Below are 13,393 nucleotides of genomic sequence, written 5' to 3'. Positions count from 1 at the left end.
GAACTGCATGTTATGAAAAGAAACAGAATATAGAACTTATATCTCTGGATATAGACTGCCTGGTTTTGAATGCAAACAGTACATTTTGAACAGTGGTACAAAACAAGATGGATACAGTTTTGGTATCTTAATTTCTTCATCTGTTAAGAGGGGACAAGAACAACACTATTAAACTGTGGCGAGAATGAAAATAGGACACAAGACCCCCTCTCTAACTGGAAAGAGAGTAGTGGGAGACTTTCTCCAGAGGCATGGGCTGTCTCACTGTGGAGACAATTCTCTCTTGAGTGTCATTTCTTAGTGCATTTGTTTTTTCTGTTAAGGGCGTAATAGTAAGGATTTTTGAATTTCCAAGTTCTCCACTCTTGTAAAGAGGCTGTATTGCAATTGCTGCTCTCCCTTTTGGCCTTAGAGTTGCAGGATTTTCCACTCTGGCCAAAGGAATTTTCTCCTCTATGCCTTTTAGACCATTTCTCCTTGGCTTTAAGCTCTTCATGCACAAATCATTACTCAGCCAGTAAGTGGAGGGCGGGGAGCCTCTGCAAGTTTCTAGGGTCTCACTGTGTTATCCTCACCCTGCTGTAGTTTGTCCTGCAAACTGGAGCTGCTCTGACCCTCCAAAGTCTGTACTCCCTGGCTCCCCCCACCCTCTATCTTCCAGAAGCTACTAAACTGAATCTGAGCAGCACTCCAGGGTCAGTCACATGGCTTGCCTGATTCACCCTGTCTCGGGAACCTTTGTTATATTGTCTTTTTAATTCCTCAACATCTAGTGCTTGAAACTGCTATTGTTTCAAAAATTTTTGCCTACAGCCCCCCTCTCTCTAGCCTTCCATTCCTCTACTGTTTAGAACTATAACTGGCCAGTTCCTGGTACCCAGTCATGGCTGGAGTGGAAGGTCCTGCAAGGGAACTAAGGTTCAGAAATATTTAGAAATTCTACCCAAATCTTTCAGCCATTAAGTATTGGAGGAAAATAAACAAACAAGGAAAGACCGATCTCCAAACCAGGGTTTCTTCATGTGTGCTCTCTAATGCCATTTGCTGCTTCTATCAGAGGAGTTAAACAAAAACGGGCTTTTCTCCTCTCTCTCTTTCTCTCTCTCTCTCTCTCTCTCTCTCTCTCTCTCTCTCTCTCTTTCTCTCTCTCTCTCCCTCCCTCTCTCTCCCTCTCTTCTTTCTTTCTTTCTCTCCCTCTCTCTTCCCCATCTTTCTCCCTTCTCTCCTTCTCCTCCTTTCCTCCAACCCTCGCTCCCCCTTCCCTCTCTTCCTCCCTCCTGTTTAACCATGGTTGTCCTGGATTCATTCTTAGCCCAGGATGGCCTCATATTCACAAATCCACCTCCTCTGCCTCCCAAGTGCTGGGATTACAGGTGTGCACTACCACTGCTGAACCAGAAACTAACTTTTAAATACACAACAATGCAGTGTAGCCTTATTTAACCAACACTGATCAATTTGAGTCAAAGATTTTGGGGATGTTTTGTTTTGAAAACTTAGGGTAAAGGCAATCTGCTGTTTTTAATCTTGTTTAAAAAAATTATTTTTTCAGAGTACCAGGTGTCCTACATTCAAAACAGCTGGACAAAGCAGCCTTACAGACAACAGCCAGGATTTCTGCATCTTCTTAGAATCTCCCATGACAGTGCCCCTTACCAGCAGGAAGTAGTCTGGAAAGAACAACGCCCAAATACCCAAATATTGTCTATAACTGTGTGTTTTCATTTAAATGGACTTGGTTATATAAAATAAATTAAAAAAGGAAAAAAAATTTTTTTTTTTTTTGGGGGGGGGGGGCTTCTGGCATGGTTCTGCTCCTGGGAAACATTTGGGATTATCTCCAAAGGCTGGGAAACTTTGCCCATTTGAGTGATCAGATACTGACAGACTTTCTGCTGGATAGTCTCCATCTGGCTCAGATTTCTGCCTCTGTATTTTCTAGAGATGTGACTTCTTTACAAATGTGCTGGAATTACCTTTTACAAAGGAGCAAAAAATATTGCTGAACTACATAAGCACAAGAGATGTCAAAAGGCATGTGTATAAATCCTTGCAGTTCACTCTTATTAGTTTCATCATGCAAATGCATTTCACATTTTCTGAAACAGGGATAAAGTTTTGAATGAAAAAACATATGACATTTTAAATATGCCAAGTAAGAGATATTATTTAGATAGTGAATATTCACAAAAACTTGCTGTTTTACATTCCCAGGAGGCTCTTTGCTTAATGAGAAAGGAACATTTATCCTCTCACAAATACAGTGTTATAAGTTTATACTAATATATGGATACATCTATAAACACAGATAATCTGTATTTGTCACAGGCTATGTACTTGTAAATAAAACATTATGTAAATAATTCTGTGCCACACACAGTTCTGTGCAAATGGCTGATTCAGCAGAGGAAAGCAAAGTCACACACAAAGATTTACACATGTTCAAATGTTTAATGTACCTAGGTACATTTCATAGAACATAAAAGCACCCTTGATTAACCATTTCAACATACTCTCAAAATAAGAATTAGGGTTTAGCCTTGCAGTTTTATCCTTGACTTGCACACATTCTTGAACATCTTACTCATCCACAGATAGATTGAGCCCCTCCAGCATTAAGAAGCATGGTGGAAGACCGAACTCAGATTTCCTTATTATAGGACACCACTGTGAATCTCCATTAAACACTAAGACAACTATCAACTCTATTATTTCCATTAGGAAAGTTAGTTCAGGGAGATTAATTAATTTGTCCATGGTATAGATGATGCTGAGGACACTATTAAATCTGGGAGTCTGAATTGTAGTATGTACTTTGCACCTACACTGCTAGGGTATGAATGTTTCTATAAAGTTACTGTTAGAAATGATGTACTAGTAAGGACATCAATCTCTGAACAAAGAGCCATTTCTTAGGACATACTTTTGTAAATCGGAAATGAAAATATTTGCCTGAAACTTATATATAATTACTGTTTTTTATATTCATGAAATTTGAGATGAATAGTGCAGACAATGCTTTCAGTTGTGTTATGGTCTTCAATATATTTCTTACACTGTGTTAGGTTTTCAGTTACTAGGAATCTAATATTTACAAAAATAACTCATAGTTTATAGAGACAGTAGCACAGAACATTTATTCAGATGTCCTTCTGTGAAACTAATTCATCACTTCGAATAAGAAAAATCAATACATTTCTTGTTTGAACCAACTTAGCTAAGATGTTACTCAAACATTTACATGCACTACTTAACACCAAGGTGGTAATGCATGTTATCTGATGATGACATTCCTTAGACCCAGAGCACAGTAGTAGCAGATGCCTCTAACAGGGATTCTTTAGTGAAGCTGTGATGAACAATTTGGTTGCATATAATTGTGCAAATTAATACTATCACATATTTTGACCAGGAATGACTTGGTACAACTCAACGTGTGCTCTCAATAAACAGATTTTATTTGTAGCAAGGTCAATGTTCTCTTGCTCTTTTGGAGTCATTATACCATATAATCTTGCATTAGTTTGCCCTATCAATAAATAGAAATTCATCATGTTCAGATGAATACGTATTTTGATTTTATTGAGTCAGACTTAATTTCATCATTATATTTCAGATGTTTCCAAAATGTAGTTCTGTAACATTTCTTTACTGAATGTTTTATCCCAAACAAATAGCAAGTAGCAGAGATGTAGGAGTCACTTAACCTTATTGCAATTTTGGCCAGCTCCATATCTGTACTCTTTACTCTCTTGACAACTACAAATTTCCAAGTACTATATTCCTTATTTTCTATCTTTCACTCATGTTCTGATTTGACTTTGGACTCCCCAGATCCAACTTTTGGGTTATTTTAACCTATTTAAATAGGGTCAATGAGGATGCCTGTAGAGAAGCACAGGTTTCTCATTATTCAATGAGAAAAGCCTTATAATAGTAATTTCTCAAGCACGTTAAATTAAAATTAATTATCATATGCTCCTTGAAGAAATGGTCAAAGGGATAGGAAGGTCGGACTGAAATTACATTTCCTCAACCTGATGACAGGGTCTCTGTCTTTTATGTTTCTCATCATTCTACCATTGATTCTCTATACTTTTCCTAAGATTGGTGTATGACGAGGAACTTGGCAGTCATGGAGAAGAAAAGAGATTTGCTGTACCTAGACTCGAATATATTGACTTGTGCAGCAAAAGATAGATGTTTGTATTTATTTAAAATCATGTTTGCCTAGCTGTACAAAGAACTTTCCAACTGGATGACACAGGTCAAAAAAAGTCAGCAGCAACATATGTAATAATGATGATAAAACGTGGAGCTACTTTAATTGTGTGATATTCCTGTAAAAGCCCTTGACTCCTATTGTTAGAATAGACAGCCTTAGGTTTTACCATTCAAAGTTCAAAATTCAAAGATATGAATAGTTGAATGCCTGCTCAAGATAATCAAAAAGGGTTTAGGATGTGACTTGTTTGACACCATAGGAGAAACTCCCATGGAGATCTTATGCCAATGCAAATTTTCATGTCAGAATGTTACATTGAAATATTAATTTCTTATATAGAACAGTATGAAATAAAATACTGATAGTTGGGATCTTTTATTCTTCACAGTGCTTTATCTTTGAATTCTGGCAGACCATGACCATAAGTGTCATAATGTCATGTATTTTTCTAAAAATCTTTCTTTTCTTTTTGAAACTTTCACTTATATTCAGGATCCTCTGACTTCTACCTCCTAAGCACTAACACGTGTGCCACCACATCCAGTAACTATGTGTTCATATGCAAAGAAAATACAAGATTCCGTTTAAGAAAATAACTTACCATTTACATTTTCAGATGTTTAATGATAGTAACACAAAACAAGGTCCAAGAAACACATAGCAATTATGTTATGGTTCCAGAATTACTCTTGGTAATTAATATGGACTATATTTTTCAATAAAGCATTATCATTTCTTCTTACATATTTATTTCTTCTTTATCAATGGTCATTTTGTCATATCAAAATTTCAATCTATCACAAATAACTCAAAGATTTTAAGGAATTTTTAAAAGTTCAACAATCTTAAATATGCATAACACTATCAGAGAGAAAATCCCAATTTAACAGAGACTAATATTAAATATGGAAATGCAGCAGTACTTTAACCTTTTAAATGGATGATTGGAATTACTTCATTTAATAGCAGATTCCACTCTTTATCATCAGTAGGGATAAAATATTTTATTTCCTTGATAATTCTTACACTATTTCAGGAAAAATGCTACAATTTTATAAAGCATAAAGCACTTAATTACAATAATAGATGAATGTGCATATAAATATTAGAGCATTTCTTAGCAATTTATTAACTTTTATAATTAATCTACCTCATTAAAATGTTTCATATTCATCTTGATACAGTGTTGGTTCTTCTCCACTCAGTTACCACTCAGTTTTAAGAATTCCAGTTAGCTTACCTTGTAAGATTCTATAGGATGTTGACTATAAGGGTACACATGATGCTATCAGCAAGCTTATGGTGTATCTTCTCTTCTTTGTTATTTATATCCTTCTGTGATCAATATAATTCTTTTGTAATGAGATTCATTATATTGGTAAATTACGAACACCATAGTTGGTATATTCAAAACAGAAAACTACAAACAAACCATTACCAAAACTTTTAAGAGAAAAAAGCACTTCAGAAAAACAAAGTATGTCACTTTGGTGACAAGAGTGAAGCAAAAGGGATCCTACCTGTTGAGTCAAAGTTCACCTCATTGCCAGGACTTGGACCCACATCAATGGACACGATTGGAATGAGCTTCCGGAAGTCCCACAACTTTATAACTCCACGGGCATCACAAGATGCTATTATGTGACCCTTTAAAACATATAATAACATAAAATATAATAAAATAAGAAGCAAGAGATTTATTTTATAGTCTTATCAATGCTGCAGAAAATCATATTTCTCTAACCTAAAATGAATTTATTATGTCTTCATCTTGGATATAAAATTATATCAAACTATCTTTTTAATATATAAAATCGTATTATGAAAATTATGAAGATAAATTTTTAAGGCAGTACTTAAATTTTAGTTCTGTGAAAAGATGTAAAAGCATAAACATCTATATTTTGTTGTATTATGCAAATTACATTTATGAGATGTGTGACATGTAACTTCATTTGTGCATTTCATGTAATAGGCTTCTAACTAGTTAGTACTGTTAATAGATGCCACAAATAAAGTGAAAATAAGAGTATGGAAGATAAGGACAGGATGTGGTGGTGTATACCTTTAATCCCAGCACTTGGAAGGCAGAGGCAGGCAAATCATTGTGAGTTCAAGGTCAGCCTGATCTGCAAAGCACGTTCTAGGACAGTCTCCAAAGCTACACAGAGAATACCTGTCTCCGATCTCCCACATATCCCCCAAAAAGAGTTAGGACAATAAATGGATGCAATGATCAGGGTTAAACATACTTCTCAGTGGAGATGTTTGGGTTGTTTTGTCAACATATTGTATTTGCTTGATAATGCCTTTGTTATTGCAGGAAAGATGCTAAAATCAATTTTTTTAGAACATAAAACACTTAATTACAATTAATAGCTGTTGTATTAGAACAAGGAAGGAGGTGTTTGAATGCAGCAGAGAGAAAACAGAAGAGCAGAAGTGTAGCGGAGAAAGTGAAGGGGCTTTGGGGCTTTTCCAGACTAGTAATAAGCCTAAGTTTATCCAGTGGGATGTCCACACCAGTCTAGACTTCCTGTCTAGACCTTAGCCTCAGAGAAAAAAGGTCAACTTTTGAGGACACCTCCACATCAGTTTCTGGGGGTGGGGTGATGGGCAAGAGGGGCTCCTACTTTCCATCTACATCATTCTCATTATTTGTATATTCAGTTTCTGTACTCATTCATAAAGGCAAGGAATTGGCCACATCAAAGCCGTATCACTGTTTACACTCAGTAGGTTTTTCAATTTGACTTGCAATTTCCCTTTAAATTCATGCTTGATTTTTAACTCTCAAATATAAACTTTTATTTTCCTTTCTTTATTAATTTTTAAATATGTTAAAAGCATTAACTTTCTTACTAAACAGTTTTCTTTGTCATTTTAATCAAGGTCATAGTTTCCCTTTTCTTATTTACTGACAGGTGCACATCCTTCCTGTAAGAACTGAACAACCTGTATAAGAGTTCAAGGCACTTTTCTTTTCTTTTCCCCTAAATGCACCAGTCATGCAAGAGATGGCATTTGTTTTAAATTCTGTAACTGTTGTCCCTGGAAAAGCAATATGAAATCTGTGTCACTAATCTAACCAATGAGATGTTCAATCTTTTATGACTTAAAAGGAGTAGCAAGAATTTGGAATGCCCTCAAATATTTAAACACATTTTGCAAGAATTGTGAGGAATCGGTGAGTTTCACTGCAGAGAAATGAAAGATCAGTTCATGGGTCTTAGCAAGGATTATTAATGTTACAAATTAGAAAAAGTTCTTTTCAAATATAAAGACTTTCAATCATCTTCAGACACATCACAAATGGGATCTTTGTTCAACCTAGAGAACATAGTAGATAAGTTTTCATCAGAATTTAATTTGGGTGCAGCTCTCACAATGGACATGTTTTTTGACTTGGCTTTGTCTGGAGACTTGAAATTAAAGACGATTAAAAAATATGCCTTATCAAAATGAGCATTAAAACATGAGGAAATACACCAAAAACTTAAAAATGTGACCTCTTTGTTTGTATTTGGTGAAAATAATATTAAAATGTTTTTATCTTTAATATCTAATGATGTTGCTGTCAAGTGATCAATATTTTGTAGTTTTAAAATATTAAAATAATTCAAAATTTATAACATGCTTCTAAAAACAAATTGAGTGCTACATAATTCAATAAAATAATGCATAGCAATTTTGACAAACTTTCGAGCAAGAACCATAATTTAACCATGTTTTTCATTGCCTTGGGAGCTCAGAAGCTATGACTAAGGATATATTGTGTTGGAATTAACATAGTAACTTAAGAGATAGACACTTATTTTGAGATTTGATAACTGCAAGACACTAATTAATAACTACTTAGCTATGCAAGCAGATACAGCACATGTAGATAGAGCGTAGCATGGTGTTTGTAGCAAAATGGAGTCCCAGAAAATGATCACTAAGTTAGAAAGTGGATAATACCATCATGGAGTTGATTGTAATATTTTAGCTTATTTCAAGTCCAGCTTTAACAGTCTTAAGGTTGGTATTAATTTTAGCACTCATAATTTTGAGTCAGAAACAGTAGTATAGATGATAAAAAGGTTATTAAAACCTTGAAATACTCTAAAGACTCCAAAAATCTCCTTTTCTCATCTCAATCAGATCAGAAGGGCATCAGTCTACCTTCCTTTGTAAAACAGGACAGCAGTATCGAATGGCATTACACAACTGGAGTGTGAGTTTTGAAGAATCTTGAAGTAGAGAGACATGGGAAAGGGATTACATGGTGACCTGGAAAAAGTCATGCCATCTAAAACTTACAACAGGTAGAGGCAAAGGACAGTGAAAGTTGTTAGGTACTTAGCCTAAACTAAGCAAGATTTCAAAGAAATGAAGGTAGATGAAATTTTGTTAACAGTCTTACAAAGATTGAGAACTCGACAGCTCTGGCAATGTCTCTGAATTGTAATTCTGAGTTAGGTCCTGTTAAACCATCAATACCAAGATGTAGGATCTGGAAATGGATGGTCAAGTACTGAGTTCCTAAAGAAGTTCAGGGCCCTGCTTAGTTCCTGTTACATGCTAGCACTTGACCTTTAATTAAATAATTGAACAAATGAGAATGAAGGGACAATAGACTTTTCAGGGTTGATTGTATGTGATTTAAAGGATATTTTTATATTTCAGAAATGTTAAGAAGCTAGTGGCTATACAGATAAATGTTACTGTCAGACTTAAAGGATCTGGTGAAATAGGCAAGAGGAAAGCATTTACAATGCAAGCTTGAAGACTTAGGTTGGATCCCTGAAAGCCATGCTATGAGAAATTGACACCCCAAAGTTGTCCTCTGATACACACACACACACACACACACACACACACACACACACACACACACACTCTCACACACACACATGCACACACCCACACTCACACACATGAGCCCATGCTCTTATACATAGGCTGAAGGGACATCCAGGGAGCATGCATGGGGCTGAAGTAGGCTCTCTGTATATATGTTACAGTTGTATAGCTTGGTCCTTTTATGGAACTCCTAACAGTGGGAACCCATGCTGCCCCCAGCTCTTTTACTGACTTTTGATACCCTACTCCTTATACTAGGTTGCCTTGCCCAGCCTTAATACATGGGTAAGTGCTTAGTCTTAATGCAACTTGATATACCATGTTTTCCTGATACTCATTGGAAACCTTCCCTTTCCTAAACAGAAACAGAGGAGGAGTGTATTAGGGGTTGGGAACAGGGGCAAGGTGAGGAGGAGGAACTGGGGGGGGGGAGAGGAGAAAATGTGACCAGGATTAAAATAAATAAATTTAATAAAACAATGTATTAATGCTAATAATAATTCAAAAATCTTAAGAATAACTCAAGTTATTTAACTAAATACAAGCAGAATTTAGCAATGTGGCTTAAAAGCAAAGTAGAAAATGAATAGCTACCACTTCTGACTACCTCTAAAATCAAGAGCCTATACTGGGAAATGCTATACAGACAGAAAGTTAATTTTTAGTTAGTGTAAGGCATGGGCCATTAAGCCAAACTAATATATGATGATGATATACTGCAGGAAATTTAAAAATATGTATCAATGAAGACAAAAGATGAATACTTTGGAAACTTCCAATATTACATCTGAACTTATAAGTTAAAGACACTACGATAAAATTTATATTTATTAATCAGAATAGGTATAATTTGTAGCAATAATCTAACATAGAAGAAATACACCCTCCACAGTTGTGCAGTTACTAGAATGCCAGAGGCTTCTCTGATGCCAAGTTGATGTCCTTAGCTGCAAAGAGATAGCTGACTGTCCGGCTCTCTCTCACAAGACAGTGTATTGTGTAATGTAAGAAAACAGAATGAAAATGAAAACACCTGGAATGCTAATGGAGTCATCTACAATCAGTGAATGTAAAACTGTTTCACAAAGCAATAATATCTCATATATATATATTATATATACATACATAATCATGTGCCTATGTAATATTTTAGTACTTGTTTTCTAAACCAAGACATTCACCTACACATTTGGGTAGAAGGATTGAACAACAGATAGGTTAAAGAAAGTCATTTATATACACAATTTTCTGTGGGAAAGAGTTTGCATTGCAAGTTAAGATTACATGCTTTTGATTGATCATGGAAAACATGACATGGGTACAATCTACTGGGACTTGAAAAAAATCGTTCACCTAAAACAATATTTTTCAAGTTCACAGAAAAGTTCAGATATCAGAAGTTCTAAAAATAATGTTTTGTGATCAGAGAAATCACAATTATATAGCTGCATCATACATCACTATTTATCTTAGCGTATTCTGATGGAAAATACCACAGATAAGCGTCAAAAACACACAGATTGCCAAGCTTCCATTACATTTCACAATGGATAACTAAAGATGATCCAGGAAAACTAAATTCTATTCACAAGGTCATAGAATGTACTTACAGACAATACAATTAATAACACTTCCAGAAATTAAATAATTACTGTGTGTTAGGGTCATAAGCTTTTATATATACATATATACAAACATTAAGATCAGAGAAGCAGCAAACAGTTATCTGTATTTTATTTTATGGTACACAAAGGGGAGGAAAAAGACAGAAGTTAAAAAGAATATGGTGGGAACTCAAACTGAAGCACTTGTCTTAAGCATTGAACTGATTCATTGCAACTCCATTTGTGCCTTGCACTTTGAAAATTCAGACTTTATGGTACCATTTTTAGCACCATAAATATTTTTTGAATAAACACTGAAATGCAAACTTTGCACATGAAGCTTGCCAGGTGACCTCGTTTTCATTCCCTAAGATTCTTCTGGTAAAAGAGACAGGAGCACAGGGCCATCAAGCAATGGTAGGAACATTAAACCACAGAAAAATCAGCTGTGTTCAATGTGTGGAGGTAATGACCTGAGGCTCGGAATTAAGGTATAACCATAAGAAAATGCTCAGGATCATTAGGGAGAAAATTAGTATTTCAAACATTTTTAGTACTGATACATTAGCATGTCTTAGGACAGGCCTACGCAGCACTAAACAATATCTCTTTATGCAATTCTCTTGATACCCAATGGCACCGCTTCAGTAACTGAGAATGGAATTAAAATGGAAAGTCTGGGAACCTCCAGGAACACAAGACTAAAGGAGCACATGGAAAGGGTTGAAAGAAGTAGGTCAAGCTGCTGTTTAAAAAATAGTTTTTCTCAGCTCAGCCAATTGCTAGGCATTACTAAATATACCATGTGAGTATGGTGGCTACAAAACTATATACATATATATGTACATATATATATATATATATATATATATATATATATATATATATATTGACCTGGAAACTATACAACATACAACTACACAATCGAGTAGTTTTCTATCCATTTAAAGTGATATTTGTCTCACCTACTCTTTCACCTATATGCCTAAGGGCATATGCTACTTGATTACATAGAAAAATTGAGACAAAGTTTGTCACACAACTTGCCTAAAGTCTTATCTTTAGAAAAAATACAGGTTGAGAATTCACTCCATGACAATCTGGCCTAGGTGGCCAAACTGCCATCCTAGAGCCTTCATCCAGAAGCTGATGAAAACAGAAGCAGAGATCCACCACAGCTAAGCACTGAGTCAAACTCCTGGAAGCCAGTTTCAGAGACAGAGGAGTGATGAACAAAGGGGTCAACACCATGCTGGAAAATCCCTCAGAAACAGCTGACTTGTGCAAGTAGGAATTCATGGGGCCCAGTCTTACAACTGGGGAAACAACATAGGACCAAACCAGACCCCATGAATGTCAGCTAGGAGGACTGTGCAGTCTATGAGGCCTCTAGCAGTGAAATCAGGATGCATCCCTAGTGCATAAATGGACTTTGGGAACCCATTTCCCATGGAGCGATACTCTTTCATCCTAGATACACAGGGGAGGGCCTAGGCCCTACCCCAAATAACTTGACAGATTTTGATGATCCCTCATAGAAGGCTTCACTCTCCCTGAAGAGTGAATGGGGGGCTTGGTGGGGGCCACAGGAGAATGGGAGGAGAAGGGACTGGTATTGATATGTAAATTAAGATGAATTATAATAAAATATATTAAAAAACAAACCAAACTAAAGCTCTTAATATGGAAAACATTTTACACTGAATGAGATGCTCTAGGGAGGTGAAGCTCCTGAAATGCCATTTCTGCACTTAAAGGGCATGTTCTGTCGTGGTTGTAAAGCATGCTGAAACAGATAATGAAGCTAACAGAATACCAGCAAGTGTGTATTCACAAAGAACAAATTGGAGCAAGCTAGCATGTAAGTATATAGGGCAGAGAGATACTAAAAATCTGTAGAGACAATGAACCTATGTCAACAAGAATGTTCTCAGCTTTGCTTCCCTCACTTAGGGTCAGAGGGAAGAGACAAAATAGCTATGAGGCCTCAGTCACCTTACAGCTGATGACTAGAGAGTCAGGCTAGGACAAGAGAGGAGTTAAATGCCAGAATTAGGTACCTAATTTTTGAGAATAAAAACTAACCACCTAGTCAAGAATATTGGATCTGAAATGATTTCTTCTAAGAGACTATCACCACAATTGTGTTCATCAGAGAAAGGTAGCCTTCTGAAAATGATACTGTTTTAGATGGATTAAGAACATAAACAAATATCAGAGAAAAACAGAGAGATGACATTGTTTATTGTGAAAATGGCACGTCAAAGCATAAATCAGAGATTACATATTATTCCACAGAAAATTAGGTGTATTAATGATGAAATTAACAAAGTACAAAAATCTTGAGTTTTTTGGAGCATGTGTGGAAGAGTGATAATTTAATATGTATGAGAAAATGCTAGAAATTTTAAACATAAACATGGGTAAATGAGATTACGAAGGCAAAAACCTTCAGGGAGGTGAGCCAAATTCTGTGAGGCCCGTACAAATGAATAGTTTTCCTGTTTTTACCCCCCAGTGGTTTTAAGTTTCAAAGAGACTGAGCTGAACTGTATCTCTGCCAGCATAAAATCTATCCCATCATTCCTCACATAAACCTACAGCATCCTAAGTGTTTGGTACTGTTTTAAGTGGTTCATATTCAGGAGTGACCATAACAGACCCAAGTCCCTACTCCATCAAGTATGAACACTTCTGGAAAGAACCATATGTTTTGGTA

The 13,393-nt window shown here is 35.8% G+C and overlaps 1 protein-coding gene across 1 annotated transcript in view; it reads right to left on the bottom strand.

Annotated features, from left to right (window-relative positions):
* Window positions 1–13,393, bottom strand: part of Spag16 (sperm associated antigen 16) — a 766,492-nt gene that overhangs the window by 204,355 nt on the left and 548,744 nt on the right. Inside the window, exon 15 of the mRNA XM_051190419.1 lies at window positions 5,746–5,872. Within this exon, the coding sequence (XP_051046376.1) occupies window positions 5,746–5,872 (127 nt within the window). The remainder of the gene's footprint in view (window positions 1–5,745; window positions 5,873–13,393) is intronic.

Source organism: Phodopus roborovskii, unplaced genomic scaffold, assembly GCF_943737965.1.
Source record: "Phodopus roborovskii unplaced genomic scaffold, PHOROB, whole genome shotgun sequence".
Classification (NCBI taxonomy): Eukaryota; Metazoa; Chordata; class Mammalia; order Rodentia; family Cricetidae; genus Phodopus; species Phodopus roborovskii.
Note: the sequence above shows the minus strand (reverse complement) of the source record. Positions and strands in the feature narration are given on the sequence as shown.